The 16,732-nt window shown below is 47.1% G+C and overlaps 1 protein-coding gene and 1 long non-coding RNA gene across 2 annotated transcripts; one reads left to right on the top strand and one right to left on the bottom strand.

Annotated features, from left to right (window-relative positions):
• The first annotated feature begins 2,804 nt into the window (after nt 1-2,804).
• LY6K (lymphocyte antigen 6 family member K) lies at nt 2,805-5,390 on the top strand. Its single transcript, XM_088844592.1, has 3 exons — nt 2,805-2,892; nt 3,814-3,918; nt 5,107-5,390. The coding sequence occupies exons 1-3, from the start codon at nt 2,814-2,816 to the stop codon at nt 5,388-5,390; spliced, it is 468 nt and encodes a 155-aa protein (XP_088700718.1). The 5' UTR covers nt 2,805-2,813.
• Nucleotides 5,391-15,090: 9,700 nt separating this feature from the next.
• Nucleotides 15,091-16,500, bottom strand: LOC148775296 (uncharacterized). Its single transcript, XR_016039322.1, has 2 exons — nt 16,232-16,500; nt 15,091-16,142 (listed from the first exon to the last, which is right to left on the bottom strand). It is a non-coding gene; the product is annotated as an uncharacterized LOC148775296 (long non-coding RNA).
• Nucleotides 16,501-16,732: the final 232 nt, after the last annotated feature.

The raw sequence follows: 16,732 nt of genomic DNA, 5'->3' as shown, positions 1-16,732 counted from the left end.
AAATCAGACAGTCACACATGGGTAGGTCTACTTCTTGACTCTTTATTCCATTCTATTGACTGTATGTCTAAGCTTTCTGCAGCATCACACTGTCTTTGGTTATCATAGCTTTCTAGTAAGTCTCAAAATCAAGTAGTGTAAGTCCTTGGCTCTTCTATTTCCAAATTATTTTGGCTATTCTAGGTCTTTCACTTTTCTACCTAAATTTTAGAATCCCAGTTGATTATTTCTACATTGAAAATATATCTCTGGGAAATTTGACTGAGATTGTGTTAAATCTACAGATCAACTTAGGGAGAATGGACATCTTAGCAATAGTAAGTCTTCTGATCTGGGAACACAGCATATCATTCCACTTTTTTAGGGCTTGCTACTCTTCAGATTTGTTTACCTGGTGACATTGCAAATTCAGCTTTCTGGTTTTCTCTTCTTGCTGTCATTGTGTTTGTGGTTGTTAGAGTTAATACAGGTTCTCATTTGGCTTTCTACTACCTAACCAGACAAACCAAAAAAGAATCAAGCAACAATAAATTCTGAAAGGTATGGTGAGGGCCTCCCCAACCTTCAAGGGTGGGCTGTGAACCCAGTCACCAAAACGGTATTTCTGGTGTGTGAATGGACAAAGTATCTAAAAGAAGACAGCCCACAAAGAGAATCAGGTGCATCTGGAATCCAATACATGATGAAAGGGCTTCCAAATTGACAGTAGATGGGGTGGACGTTATGATTAATGATGTTGAGATAACTTAAGTCATGGTCTGAAAAAATATAACACTGAAGGGTAAGTCCCAAATGGATCAAAGATTCAAATGTTAAAAGAGAGAAAAAAAAAAAGCTTCCTGTAACGCTATCAGAAAATATGAGAGAATTCATTTATAACCTTGTTTGAGGGAAAGTTTCTCCCATCCAAGTGCTGACTAGGCCTGACCCTGCTTAGTTTCTGAGATCAGATGTTGGGGGGAAGGTTTCTCTAACTAGCAGAATTATGGTTCTGAATTTTGAAACTGTTCTGGTTTCAAAATCCAGAACCATAAAATAAAAAGTGGTGGTAAAGCTTCTCTCCTGACTAACTCCAGCCAGGCTCCTCTGGGCCCTTTATCCACTAGGCCTCAAACTTGGTCTGTAAAGACTAGAGCAGACACTAAATGCCTTCCAACAACTGAAGGCCACATCCCTAGGATGATCCAAGTCTCCCCCCTGCCCCAAACCCTGGCCTTAAATCCCTTCCTGAAGAACTGTGTTCTGCGAAGATAGGCCCCTTTCCCAGCCTCCGTGGAGGGTGGGTGCTTAACTTTGGTACATGCCAGTTAGCAAACCCAGGTGGGTTTCACAGGGACCAACTCTGCCTTCCTGCTCTTGTAACTTTCATTTCCCTGACTCCACTGAGCCCTGCTCACCACCTCCCTACTCCCTCACTCTTCCTTTAAACTGCCCAGTCACCCCTGTGCAAATTCAAGTGGAGTTCCCTTCATGAAGACTCTTTTTCCCACTGAAGTAGAATGCTCCTGATTAAAACCCATCCTTATCACTTTAGCGTCTGGCTCTATTTACCTTTAACCTTGAAAAGCTTGGCATAACCACTTCTGCTTGGCATTAATACCAAGGCCTAAATCAAATAGGAAAAACAGTTTTACTTTCTATGGCAGACAATGGACTAGGGTCACAGTGTATTTGGATAACAGACTTAAATAGAAAGCACAGAAAAAGGAATGCAGACATCTATCTGAATGCAAAAACTTAATGTCACTCATAATTAATTCTGATCGTTAATTATCAGGATACTATTTTTACCTACCAGATTGGTGAAAACCCAAAGGATGGATAGGAATGTACCCTTTTTTGATGATACTGTCGGAACAGGCACTCGTGAGAAAACTGAAGAACTGTTGGGCAAGTGCATCTATATTGCAAATACATCAAACTTGTGACTGTCAGTCTTATTTCTGGGAAACTTTCCGGTGTACCTGTACTTGTAAGAAATAACACTATGGACAACTGCAGCTTTATTTCTAGTACAACACAGTGTAAACAACACAAAGGCTCATCGAAAGAGGCTCTGAAAAGGCACTCTCCTACATCCAGGTGACGGCATGCTTCGCTACGTAAAAAACCAGAATTCCTGCAAAGGTGTTGACTGCATTAACAGAGGCTTGTTGCCCCACCACCACCTGCCAGATAGTGGGGTGAAGGTGGGGTGTGGAACCTGGGGAAGGAGCAGGAATGGGGAGCCCAGAAGGCAGCCGGGTATGAGTGTGTAAGGGCATAAGGCTGGCAGGCCTGGTGAGAGAGAGGGCTAGCCTCAGCACCGATCTGGGCAGTAAGGCTGGGCTGGGAGGTGCAGGGGTAGCCAAGCCTTCCTGTACCCTGTACCAGTGAAGACCTGGCCATGGGTGGAGAGGAAGATGAAGAGGGAAGAGGAAGGGTGGTGGTGCTGGGTGGGAGAGTACCCCATGGTGTCTCCTAAGAGAACAGGAGTTCAAATCAGGGGTGGGGGAAACCTGGTACTGCCTTGGGGGAGCTGCAGCAGGAACACTTCCCGAGCAAGTTTGGGTGAAGGCAGAGTTCCAGGGAGTGGTGGGTTCCCTGGGGACAGAGGGGACTTGGTGGTGGTAGTGACAGCCCCCCACCCCAGCATCGAGAGGCCACACCCAGCCCCTGGCCCATGGATGAGGAGGAGAGGGTCTGCCCCAGTGACCAGTGGGGAGGGCTCTGAACGGTACTAGACCAACGAGGGTCAAATCTAACTCTGGAGCCACAGGGCTGACCAGGTGGCCCTGCTTGTTCCTCATGTCCAGGACCAGGCATCCCTGGAAATGATAACCCTCCTTGCTCTGCTTCTGGTCTTGGGCCTGCCATGGGTGGAGAGCAATCTCACCGTGTCTGGACGACAAGGTCAGTTCTGGCCCTGAGCCTCCTGGGCTGGGAGGAGGAGGTCTGGAACACCTGTGCAGACACAGGGTGGCCATCCATGTCTGGATGCTGCCCTGGCCCCAGGTGGGTCCAACAGTTGTAGCCGAGAATTCAGTGGGCAAGACAGCCTTAGGAGGGTAGCCAGCTGATACAGATATGTAGTGGGGGAGCCTCTTGATGTGGGGTCCCCAAGGGCAGGCAGGGATGGCTGGTTTTATTGCCCAGCACCCAGCTCTCCCTGCCATGGCCCTGCCTTCCTGGGGATGGTTGGACTGGAGGCCGAGCCTAAACCAACCATCTTCGAGCCTTCTGGGGCTGCCTCTGAAAATGGAGAGCTGCTGGAGTGTGACCAGTTTCTTCCCTAAGAACAAGTCCTGCCCTGACACAGACCCAATAGTGGGCTGCCTCAGCTCCTGGGTCACGTAGGACGCAGGGTCTCAGGCCAAAGAGCATGGAGCCAGGCACTGGAGGCAGTGGGGTTGGCCAGGAAGGTAGGCGGAAAGGGTGCATGGGCACAGACTCCAAAGTCATGAGATTTCTTTTTCTAGTCTAATGTGAGATGCCAGCGAGGTGTGGTGATGTCCCTGAGTGGGGGTTGGGGGGAGGGGAGGACTCAGGTGTTTCCATATGACAGTGTATGTATGTCTCTGGATTGAGGGTCTGTGCTCATCTGTGTTCATGCTGTGGGTGTGGTGTGGGTCTGTGAGACACATCCAGTGGGCACACGAGGGAAGCCCAGAGAGAACAGGAGGAGCTTGCAGGATGGGGCAAGTTGTGAGGCGCCAGAAAGATGGAGGGACCCAGGGATCTGTCCTCACTCAGAGGAAGGAGAGGCTGGCAGGTGTTGCTCTGATGGGATCTGAGAGCTGCCACATTCCACTTTCTTTTTATTCTTCCTCTCAGATTCTACCCTGAGGTGTCATGTTTGTGAGAAGGAGAACAGTTTTGAATGCCAAGAGCCAACAAACTGTGAGAACGGCGCTACGTACTGTATCTCTGCCGCTGTGAGTAAGTGTCCTGGGTCCCAACGGGGCTTCACACCCAGGTCCAGCAGAATGCTTTCAGGACTTAGGGCCTGTCGAGTTTTCCTCAATAAAGAATAACTAACATAAAAATGATCCTTTTTAAGAATTTGAAGAGCAAAGTCCTGTGAAGCCAGGAGGGCCAGCAGGCCACTGAGGAGACCCAGCTTCCATAAGTAACAGCAGAGCCAATGTAGGGCGGCATGCAGCAACCGCCAGTCAGGCTGCAATACTGAGGTGTAGGGGGAAAGTGACAGAGAGTTCTTTTTATTCACTTCTAAGTGAGCAGTTGAGCCTTAATGACTTCAGTGTCTGACCAAGAATAGCTTTCACTAAAGATGTACATAGTCAGGGCTTAAAATATGTTCTGAAAAGAGGATGCATGCTTTAAAACATTTGGAGACTGCTGCTCTGCCATCTGTAACTCCCCCAAGCACTTCTGGCCTCATGAAGAGCTCTCTCCCGAGGGTGACTTTGAAGGCCCTGGCATGACCCAACAGTGGCCTTGTCTGGCCCAGAGAATTCACTTTCCATTCATCAGCCACTTCTGGGGCTTCCATGTTCCAAGAAGTGTGCGGGCTGCTGAGTCTGTTGAGGCATAAGCCCCACTGCAGCCCCACGTGGACTGGATAACTTAGTGTGGAAAGATGACTGCACAGTGAAATATGAGAGAAGTCAGAAGACGGGCCCTGCCCCCAGTGCTGAGCTGTGCCGGCAGCGGGCTCACAGTCACAGCAGTTACACCCAGGCCGCAGGAGTGGCTCCTTGAGAGGCCAGCTCCAAGCCCTGGGCAGTGGCCAGGATGGCCAGGTGCCCCTTGCTCCCATGTGTCTTGTCTGTGGTCACAAAGGCCTGAGCAACCGTGTTTGAGAAGTTGAGGCCCAGGGAACCTGTGTGTTCCCAAATGGAGACTGCCAGGCCCGGTGTGTGCAGACAGGTCAGAGCTGGTGGCATCTGATGCCATGCACCCCCCAAAATAACTCTGAACACAAAGGCCTGACCCTCTTCCTTTGCAGTGACGGCTCCCAACTCCCTGTCAGGTGCCCTCTTTGAGTGGGGCTCTGGTAAGGGGCAATGGAAGGGTCAGAGCTAGGCAGACTTCAGACAGAAATGGTGTTGGCGTTGCTGCTTTCAATTCATGAGACCCCCATCTCTCTGTCCTATTTCCCACTAGGAATATTTCCACGGTACTTCCTTAATTCCAAGCAGTGTGCCCTGAACTGTGGGTTGCATGAGACAGTTTCGCGGATGGCCAGGTCGTTTGTGCTCATAAAGCCCACACCCTTTCTGTACCTGGCATGCTGTACATTCAACCTGTGCAACATGCAGAGACCAGTCATCAGTGAAAACACAGAAGATGCTTACTGGATGTCCAAGGGGCAGGGCAGGGGCAGCAGCGCCGGGCTGATGCCTTTCCTGACACTGGCCTCTGTGCTCCTGGGCCTCAGGCTGCTGTGACGAAGCCAACTGGCTGCAGGTGGTTGGAATTTGTTGCATTAAATTTATTTTCCATCGATTAGCTCAATGGTGGTCTGACTTTCCAGGGACCTTGACGTGGGGTGGGGAGAATGAGTCCATTTGGCCCTACCTCACAGGTTGAATTAGAGCAAGGCTAAACCTTAGCTAGTGACTATATCAGAGAAGGTAATGGCAAGCCACTCCAGTACTCTTGCCTAGAAAATCCCATGGATGGAGGAGCCTGGTAGGCTGCAGTCCGTGGGGTCGCTAAGGGTCGGACACGACTGAGCGACTTCACTTTCACACACTGGAGAAGGAAATGGCAACCCACTCCAGTGTTCTTGCCTGGAGAATCCCAGGGACGGGGGACCCTGGTGGGCTTCTGTCTGTGGGGTCACACAGAGTTGGACACGACTGAAGTGACGCAGCAGCAGCAAACCTTCCCCATAGCAATTCTGTCTACACATTGTTTCTCTTTGAAATCAAACCTTGTAACTCTTTATTGCTGACAATCACTCTTGACGCCTCTTCACCTTGGGGGGCCTTGGTATTGATGGAAGGCAGGGCCTGAGGCTCACCCATGAAGAGTAGTCCTCAGATACTTCTGACCTTTGGGGGGGGGCCAGGGTCAGTGGGGGAGACCGAATGATTTGGGCATAACGTATCTCTGGAGTGAAAGAAACACTGCTCAGTGTGGGGTAGGAGGACCCCCTCCTGCTTACAGACCCCTTCTGACAGGGGTGGCCCCCTTGGCTGCTCTCCTTCAGCTCTTGCTTCCAGACTCCAAGAGACAGAAGACAAGAAATTCTGTTGAGTTAACCATGGATTTCACCCACCAACCAGCATTGGTGTGTGGACTCACAAATTCTTTCCCATGCATCTGTCCAGCGTCTGAAACTTGGGCAGGTAGACAGCAACGCTGCTGCTAACACTGCAGCCTTTTCCAGGCTCCATTTGAGATGCAGCCATGGAAAGACAGCCAGAGTTCAGAGTCGCAGTTCTGCAAATCAGATGCTTTCTCCCCTGTGGCCTTGACTGGGTGCAGCCCCATCTGCAGCTCTCCTGCCTCCCCCTCCCCCCCATATTCTGGCCCACCCCACCTGGTCTGACTCAGAGAGACTGCTGTTTGGGGCATCCTGGGAACCTTCCAGAGAGTCTCACTGGCCCCAGAAGGGGATACTGTGGGGCAGGCAGGGAGCAGGGCTGTCTCTGTCACATCTAGACCCTCTGAACCAGAAGGGCCCCCGAGTGTTGGTCAGCAATTCCACAGCTGACAATTTCCAGTTTCTGTTAGGCTCCTGCTATGTGCACGTCCCTTTCCAAGCATAGGCATTGCACTCATGCCTTCCCGCTCATGCCCCGTCCAGGAGCAGCATTCCCAGGACTCCCCACTCTCAGCCTAGGATAGGACTTTAAGTAGGATCCCTTTTGTTAGGGCAGGCAAGAGATGCAAGAGGTCAACTATTGAAAAGTTGCCATGGCAACTGGACACTGGTGTCTCTTCACCAGGAGGATGGTTACGTGCAATGTAAGGTAACTGGGACGTCAAGACCCATGAACATGGAGAATCCCTAGGTTTGGATCTTGTGGGTCTTTGGTGATCTGATGAAGAGCATTTTCAATGATTAGATGATGAGAGATACCAGATTAGTGCAGGATAAGGAGTTCAAATGAACTGGGGAAAATGCTGTCACCAGTGTGATAGATACACTTTCTAGAAGTCACTATGGAAGGAAGAAGTTTTAAGAGGATAGTGTTTAGAAAAAACAGATCACAGGTCAACATCGATGCCACACCAAGACTGTAAAGACTTGGGAATCTTTATCTGTGAAGAGCAGGAAGCCAGTTGAGTGAAGGACAGGCAACAGGGGCCCAGCTGGTGCAGGCAGAATGGAACAGGATTCAAAGCAGAGGCTGCAACTCCGGCAGGAGAGCAGACACTTCTGTGAGTGAGTAGAGGGACAAGCAGGAGTGCACAGAAAGCTCACATGTTGGAAAGAGCCAAGAAAATGAAAGAATTCATTCCCAAACAGTCACATTTTCTCTGTGAAGCTGAAGACAGGGGTGTCTGCTGCACACAGAGGAAGTGGGCATGATGTCAGCTTGGAATAGGCCCTGAAGGCACGAGAGAGAGAAGGTCGTGGCTGAGACCATGCAGAGACCCAGAAGAGCTTGCTGGCAAGAGGACCCAGGAGCAGTCCCGGGATAGGAGCTGAAATGGAGGGGCCTCTAGTGGCTCAGTCGTTAAAGAGCCTGCCTGCAGTGCGAGAGACCCGGGTTCAATCCCTGGATCCGGAAGATGCACTGGATAAGGAAATGGCAACCCATCCCAGTATTCTTGCCTAGAAAATTTCAAGGACAGAGGAGACTGGTGGGCTACCGTCCATAGGGTCACAAGGAGTCAGACACAACTGAGTGACGAACACTTTCTATGAGGTCTGGATGTTCACCAATTCAAGGTCACAAGGGCAAGAGGGAACTACACCTGGTTTCAAGAGAGCAACTGAGGAACAAACGATCTGTCAAAACTTAGCTGGACAAAGGAGGTCAAACCAAGGTGAACAGGGCCAGGCCAGGCCTGGACGGCTACATGGAGGCGGACAGCAGAATGTTGGCCAGAGCTGACAGAAGGGCCCGAAAGGAAGCGGCTTACAGCGCCCTGGAGACCTCACGGCTTCATGCAGAGAGAGGGAGAGCTCATGTGAGGGGGAGGAAACGTGTTACTCTGTAAGTGGCACTGCTAAGGTGGCCACTGTGCTCTTTAAGAGCAAGTGTGATGCAACTGACAGAAAACCCCAAACAAGGGGGACTCAGCAAGAGCAGAAAGTGTTTCTTTCCTGTTTGTGTAAACAAAGTCCAATGCTAAGTAGCCCAGAGCTGTGTGTCATGGGAAGCAAGCTCCCCCTTGTGAGTGCTGCAGCAGCTCAGAGCACATGCTTTGGGGAAACGAAACTGTGGGAGCTGTAAAGGCAGCATTTTTTTTTCAAAGTGACAAGATACACATCCATGCCCAAACTATCACCTTTATGTAGGCTTTAAAAACAAAGAAAATGGAGAATTTGAGGGTCCACTTCAATAGAAAGCAGCTTTCCAGGGAGAAGGCAGCTTTCTAGCCTTTCAGAAGCTTTGTGAGCTGCCAGTCCTTTGGACTGCTGGACTTGATGGGCCCCAAGAAGACATGTGGCGGAGCTCGGGAGTACAGCCTTCAAACCTTGCCCCTCAGACACAGCCAAGGACCCGTCTCTGAGACACACGGAGCCACTCACAAATTCCACTCCAAAGCCTCCGTGTCTCTGAACAAGCACACCCACCTGCTGTCTGTCTCAGGCACATGGAACACTCCTTCCAACTCACTCTTTCTACAGGCCAAGCACATAACTGATACTACAGCAGAACAAAAACAGTACAAGAAAGGAACATTAGAGGCCAACGTACTTGTGAACAAAAACCAAAAACTGACTAATTGGCTGTATTAAAATAATAACAGGTTATTACCAAGTACAATTGGCTCCAGAAATGTAAGAATGATCCAGTCTTAGAAAAAGATGTCCAGCAGGAAGAAAGGATGATAATCACAGGATGATTAACATTCACTAGTTGATCTTTTAAAAATGCTGTGACCCCTAGGAACAGAAAAAGTCAATAATTTAATAAAAGGTACCAACCAGAAACCTCAAACACACACCATATTTCATGGTGAAGCATTCAAAATGCTCTCACGTAATCCAAGGATGTGACAAGTGCACGCACTGTCCCAGCTAGTCAGACATAGTCAGCCTTGACAGTGGGGGCTCAGGCACATCACAAAGGAAGGACTGCAAAAACACTTCTTCCCAGCAACAACCCTGTCAGCTAAAATCCCTCCACTTAAAAATGTCACATGAAAAAAACATTCTGAATACTTTTTAACTGTACACCAAGCTAATGTGAACATTTCAGAAGAGGAAGAAAGGAAAGAAGCGGGGGAAGGAAAGGAAAGGAAAGAAAATAATCTTGACAATATACAGTCAGCAAGGAGTAAAGCTGGCAGCTGCCTTCAGCATATTTGCTTTTTTTCTATCACCTAGAGCCTCAGGTTGGGTAGCAGACAAGGCACTGGGTTTCCATGACAGAGGAAGTGAAAGTAAAAAATGAGGAGCTTCAGAGGGGATATGCTCTAAATTAAATACTAAACTAGGGGAAAAGATACTCTCACAAGGAAACTTGTCTATGTCAGTATTGGCTCCACATGGAGAAAAATCTATGAAGAGAAGTTTTTCCTGAGAATTAGTTACTCTCATTATCACTTGGGGCTTGTATTTCCACTACTGGTTTATTCCAATAAACCTAAGCCACAAAATAAATGTTAAGTGGTAATGGATGAGTTTCACCCTGTGATACCTACAAAAGCAAAGGAAAATCCTTTCTGAAGGAATATTCACTCAGCTCAGAAGTCACAGAGTCCCAAAGGTATTATCTCAATAAATATCTGCTAAAAATCAAAATTCACAATAGACACAAGAAAACAAGAAACAACAAGTAAGCAGAAGTGGATCACCAAAAGTTTCAAACATTGGAAATCATGGGTCTGTGATACAAAATAAATTTGCTTTTAGAAATAAAAGAGCATAGAAAACATGAGGAAAAGAATGACAGACCATCGAAAGTATTAGGCAAAAAATTAGGAAACTGCTGGAAGTGAGTGATGTAAGCTTTGATTATAAAAACTCAAAGGAGAAATTAAACAGTAGATCACACATAGATGAAGAGACAACAATACACTGGAATTTGAGCTGAACAAATGAGTCCATTGCAACCAAGAGGTTAAAAGAGATGGGAAACACAGAGAAGAAACTAGAAGACATGCAGAATAAGAGAGAAGCTGACAGGGAAAACAAGCAGGGCTCCAGAAGAGGAGAGAGCAGAGCACAGGCAGTGCTCACAGAAAGAGCGGTGGGCGGTTTCCAAAAGTGATGCAGGAGCACTCAGGCCACGCAGTCACAAGCAGACACACTCAGAGCAAAACATCCAGCCTGCAACCAAGAGAAAATTACAAAAGCCTCCAGAGAGAAAATATACATCTTGAAGGGAAAAGCAGTTATACCCTGCTCAGGCTGCAGCTCAAACTGGGAGGCAGAGGACAAGGCAGTGGTAACTTCAAAGCACTGAAAGAAAATAACCAGAAAGTAACTTGGACTTGAATACTAAAAGGCTTTTTACAGTAAGTAAAAAACAAAATGGTTTACCACTGACTAGTAATTACTAAAGGAACTCCCCCAAAAGCATTAAGAGGAGTGAAAACAATACCAGACAGCAAGATGGAATGCAAGAAAGAATCAGTTTTTAAAAAACATGTTAATATATGGTGCTATGGACTGCATTGTATCCCCACAAATTCCTGTGTTGAAGTCCTAATTCCTGGTGTGACTGTATGTGGAGGAAGAAAGTAAATAAGGTTAAGTGAGGTCATAATGGTTGGGCCCTGATACAAAAGAATGAATATCCTTAGAAGATGAGACTCCAGAGAGCTATCTCTGCCACGTGAGGACACGGCAAGAAGGCCACCATCTGCAAGCCAGGAAACGGGCTCTTGCCAGAAAATGAATCATGCGGTACCTTGATCTTGAACGTGCAGCCTACACAACTATGAGAAGCAAGCGTCTGTTCTTTAACCCCCTAGTTTATGGTGTTTTGTTGCAGCAGCTGGAGCACACTAAGACACAGTGAAGTCGCTCCGTCCTGCCTGACCCTTTGCGACCCCATGGACTATACAGTCCATGGAATTCTCCAGGGCAGGATACGGGAGTGGGTAACCGTTCCCTCCTCCAGGGGGTCTTCCCGACCCAGGGACTGAACCCAGGTCTTCTGAATTGCAGGCAGATTCTTTACCAGCTGAGCCACCAGGGAAGCCCAATCATGGATAAAGCCAAATAACACTAACAAGATAGCCCCCAAATAATATTTTCTCATTTGGAAGGTTAAAGAAAATAAGACAATACTGGATACAAATGGTGTGAAAAGGCATGAGGGACATGCTTAACAATGAAATGTTCTCTGGTTTCTACGTGGTTCACAAAGAAATCAGAGACAACCATAGGCATAAAGGGTCAATGCCAAAGTGTCACAGAAATGGAGTTTGTTACCTTCTACCTAGCAATAGAAAAAAGAAATCAATACTTGAGAGAAAATGGATAGAAGAAATTTAAAGGTACTAAATAATTGATGATAGAAATGCATCTGAATGCCTTAGCAATCACAGTAAATAAAATCACCAGCTCAGAGACAGATTATCAGATTGAAGTTTTTGTTTTAATCCAGAGAAATACTCAAAACAAACGACCATGGAAAAATTAATCATAAAAGACAGAAGAAGATATAGTAGACTTAAACTATCAATGTTAAACAAATAGACTTTAAGGCAAAAATCACTAACAGATGTAAATGACAAAATGTTCAACTCACCAGAAAAAATTTTTTAACAACTTAAAATTTATGTGTATCTAATGTAACTGCTCCAAAATACATAAAGTAAAAAGTGTTAGAACAAGGAGAAATGGACAAAACTAGCAACAAAGTGGAATATATAGACACATTTCTCCCAACAACTGACAGACCAGAGGGCAGTTTAGTAAGAACACTGAACAATACAACTAACATGTCTTGTAATCTGCACCCAACAGTTACAGTGTACCCACTCTGCTCAAAAACAAGACACCCGAATGAAAAATTTCAAGTACTGTAAATTGGACAGTTAAAGTCTACACAAAAAACAAAACAACACACAATGAAACATCGGTATAAAGCTATAGCATCTTCCAGGGGAAAACTGACAAGCATTTTAAAACCTAAATTTTTATAACAGAAGAAAAGAACATCAGAAAATCAAGGAATTAGACATTCCATTTTGAAAGTTAAAAAACAGTAATGAGACATAGAGGAAAACAACAGACTAGGAAAAACAAGAGCTCTCTTCAAGAATATTAGTTTCCAAGGAACATTTCATGCAAAGATGGGCTCGATAAAGGACAGAAATGGTATGGACCTAACAGAAGCAGAAGATATTAAGAAGAGGTGGCAAGAATACACAGAACTGTACAAAAAAGATCTTCACGACCAAGATAATCACGATGGCATGATCACTGACCTAGAGCCAGAACTCTTGGAATGTGAAGTCAAGTGGGCCTTAGAAAACATCACGACGAACAAAGCTAGTGGAGGTGATGGAATTCCAGTTGAGCTATTTCAAATCCTGAAAGATAATGCTGTGAAAGTGCTGCACTCAATATGCCAGCAAATTTAGAAAACTCAGCAGTGGCCACAGGACTGGAAAGGTCAGTCTTCATTCCAATCCCAAAGAAAGGCAATGCCAAAGAATGCTCAAACTACCGCACAATTGCACTCATCTCACACGCTAGTAAAGTCATGCTCAAAATTCTCCAAGCTAGGCTTCAGCAATATGTGAACCGTGAACTTCCAGATGTTCAAGCAGGTTTTAGAAAAGGCAGAGGCACCAGAGATCAAATTGCCAACATCCGCTGGATCATGGAGAAAGCAAGAGAGTTCCAGAAAAACATCTATTTCTGCTTCATTGACTATGCCAAAGCCTTTGACTGTGTGGATCACAATAAACTGTGGAAAATTCTGAAAGAGATGGGAATACCAGGCCACCTGACCTGCCTCTTGAGAAACCTGTATGCAGGTCAGGAAGCAACAGTCAGAACTGTACATGGAACAACAGACTGGTTCCAAATAGGAAAAGGAGTACGTCAAGGCTGTATATTGTCACCCTGCTTATTTAACTTATATGCAGAGTACATCATGAGGTACGCTGGGCTGGAAGAAGCACAAGCTGGAATCAAGATTGCCGGGAGAAATATTAATAACCTCAGATATGCAGATGACACCACCCTTATGGCAGAAAGTGAAGAGGAACTCAAAAGCCTCTTGATGAAAGTGAAAGAGGAGAGTGAAAAGGTTGGCTTGAAGCTCAACATTCAGAAAACAAAGATCATGGCATCTGGTCCCATCACTTCATGGGAAATAGATGGGGAAACAGTGGAAACAGTGTCGGACTTTATTTTTGGGGGCTCCAAAATCACTGCGGATGCTGATTGCAGCCATGAAATTAAAAGATGCTTGCTCCTTGGAAGGAAAGTTATGACCAACCTAGATAGCATATTAAAAAACAGAGACATTACTTTGCCAACAAAGGTCCGTCTAGTCAAGGCTATGGTTTTTCCCGTGGTCACGTATGGATGTGAGAGTTGGACTGTGAAGAAAGCTGATCGCCAAAGAATGGATACTTTGGAACTATGGTGCTGGAGAAGACTCTTGAGAGTCCCTTGGACTGCAAGGAGATCCAACCAGTCCATTCTAAAGAAGATCAGTCCTGGGTGTTCATTGGAAGCACTGATGCTAAAGCTGAAACTCCAATACTTTGGCCACCTCATGCGATGAGTTGACTCACTGGAAAAGACTCTGATGCTGGGAGGGATTGGGGGCGGGAAGAGACGGGGACGACAGAGAATGAGATGGCTGGATGGCATCACCGACTCGATGGACATGAGTTTGAGTGAACTCCGGGAGTTGGTGATGGACTGGGAGGCCTGGCGTGCTGTGATTCATGGGGTTGCAAAGAGTTGGACACGACTGAGCGACTGAACTGACTGACTGACTTTCTTATTTATGCCTCTATGACCATCATCAGTGGGGCTTCCCAGGTGGCACTAGTGGTAAAGAACCCGCCTGCCAATGCAGAAGACACAAGAGATGCGGGTTCAATCCCTGGGTTGGGAAGATTCCCTGGAGGAGGGCATGGCAACCCCACTCCAGTATTCTTGCCTGGAGAATCTCATGGGCAGAGGAGCCCGGCCGGCTACAGTCCACGGGGTCACAAAAAGTCGGACACGACTGAACGATTTAGCATGTATGCACAAATGCACCATCATGATGAGAAAATGCTCATGAGTGCCCTTGTAGTGGAAGGATGAGAAACACATATGGCTGAATAACCTCAGCTGAGCCCAGTTCTGAGTGAGAAGCAGAGCTACCCTCTGGGCCCAGCCTACCCTCAGAGGCACAGATGAGACTGTCAGTGCTTAAACTCTGAGAACTTTGGAGCCTCTGGTGACACAGCAGCGGTTGGGATGATGAGGACCCATTAAGTGGAAAAGAAGGAGAGCAGATCAGACACAACGTTTCAAGGTTCAGGAGCTAAAACTTTTCCAAAACTGATTACCTATCACCCCACAGATTTAAGGCACTCTTTAAAAAATTGAAGTAGGATCAAGAAAAATCATATCTATGCACATCACAGTGAAACTAATGAACACCAAGAATAAAATCTGAGGAACAGCCAGACAAAATAGCCACAAAACTAATAACAGTTCCAAAACAGAAAGTAAGCAATGAAAGGGGACAGTGCAATGACATCGTCAATAGACTGGCAAAAAATAGCTACCAATCTAGAAACAAAAATACTGCTCAAAATTCAAAGGTAAGAAATGAAACATTTCCTGCCATATCAGTAACCAATGACGTCCCAGTCACCAGTGACTGCAGCTACCATGCATGGTGAGCTGGAGAGCTCTGAGGAAGCTCAAGATGTGAAAATAGGATACTGGCCCCAGGTAGTGAGATGCTATGACAGTAATGATTTCAGTAAGCCCAGACTCTTGCATCTTCCCATACATAATAAAACACTAAATTCCTTCATTTGGGATATTTTAAAAATTATTTTAATTAATAATAATCTTTTGATGTTCAGACTAACTGCCCTTTGCTGCAAAACCTCTAATAACCTGACTCCTCCCCGCATCCCCTCCGAACGGTCTCTCAGGGTTACTTGAGATGCTGTCTCCTGGGCTGAGAGTCCTAAAAATTCCCACAGTATAAGACATAAGTCTCAACTTTTAGGTTGTGAATTTTTTTTGGTAAGTCCGCAAAGGTTAACAGCAAATTCAATGAAACAGAAATCTCAAAAAACTTATCCCCAGCAGACCACATTAAATTATATATATATATATATACACACACACACACACACACATACATAAGAGCTAGAAAAACGATCTCAAACATAAGCCCAGAAATGCAGAGAAAAAAGGAAAGAAAAGAAGCAAATGTGAGTCAATCTAAATGAATATTGAAGCAGTAATAATGAGGTCTTGGGGTGTCACTACATACAAAGAACTACATACATTGTTAACCCAATGATATCATAGTGTAAAGAGCTGCCTACGACAGGAGCGGCACAGGGATCAGCGAGAAACCAACACACTGGGCCAGTGCTCTGAGAGCCGGTAAACACGAAAATAGACAAGCCTCGCGGCCTTTCAAAGACACCTTTCGGTTCAGTTCAGTCGCTCAGTCGCGTCCGACTCTCCGCGACCCCATGAATCACAGCACGCCAGGCCTCCCAGTCCATCACCAACTCCAGGAGTTCACTCAAACTCACGTCCATCGAGTCGGTGATGCCATCCAGCCATCTCATTCTCTGTCGTCCCCTTCTCCTCCCGCCCCCAATCCCTCCCAGCATCAGAGTCTTTTCCAGTGAGTCAACTCGTCGCAAGAGGCGGCCAAAGTATTGGAGTTTCAGCTTTAGCATCAGTCCTTCCAATGAACACCCAGAACTGATCTTCTTTAAAATGGACTGGTTGGATCTCCTTGCAGTCCAAGGGACTCTCAAGAGTCTTCTCCAGCACCATAGTTCCAAAGTATCCATTCTTCGGCGATCAGCTTTCTTCGCAGTCCAACTCTCACATGCATACATTACTGTTGGTCAACGAAATCTGCGTTTCACAGATTTCCACAAAAGATGCCGCCCTCCCCTGCCCCCGCGCCCCCACCCCCCCACCGCTCACGTGTACGAAAGCCAGTCTCAGCGCCCAGGGGCTGTAACACCAAGCGGCCGGCCGGCCTGGCCGCAGGAAACCGCTAACACGCAGCAGCGCCAAGGAACGGGCCAGCTCACGGAGCTGACGAGACCCCCGCTCCACGGGGAGAGTGGAGACCGAGGCTTCCACGCCAGCACAACCGCGGCCCCGTTAAGCAGCTGCGGACGGAAACGCTGAAACCTGCGCTAAGGCCTCAAGCCCCAAACTTGGCAGACACGCTCTCGGGTAGGAAGCGGCCAAACACAACCGGAAATAGGACGGAAGGAGCGTGTGCTCCCACCGCACCAGCCCCACCGGCCCCTCTGGCGCCCCTAGCGGCCCAGCCCCGCTTGGCGGCACCAGCACGCTCCAGTGGGATCTCGAGTAGGCGGTTGGGGGTAGGGTGGAGGATGGTCAGCTTCCTGGACTGGTGCAGATGCTGAGTCAAAAGCCAGTCACTGGCATAGGCTGCAAACAGTAAACCAAGGA

Source organism: Moschus berezovskii, chromosome 16 (genome assembly GCF_049115385.1).
Source record: "Moschus berezovskii isolate FMDL1 chromosome 16, NW_MosBer_1.0, whole genome shotgun sequence".
In the NCBI taxonomy this organism is placed as follows: Eukaryota; Metazoa; Chordata; class Mammalia; order Artiodactyla; family Moschidae; genus Moschus; species Moschus berezovskii.
This window is presented reverse-complemented; position numbering and strand designations above follow the sequence as displayed.

Bases quoted from the DNA above. Each gene is read 5' to 3' on its own strand.
- LY6K (XM_088844592.1), top strand. From the start codon at position 2,814: ATGATAACCCTCCTTGCTCTGCTTCTGGTCTTGGGCCTGCCATGGGTG. The intron at 2,893-3,813 runs GTCAGTTCTGGC...TCTTCCTCTCAG, and splicing joins CACCGTGTCTGGACGACAAG to ATTCTACCCTGAGGTGTCAT. The intron at 3,919-5,106 runs GTAAGTGTCCTG...ATTTCCCACTAG, and splicing joins CTGTATCTCTGCCGCTGTGA to GAATATTTCCACGGTACTTC.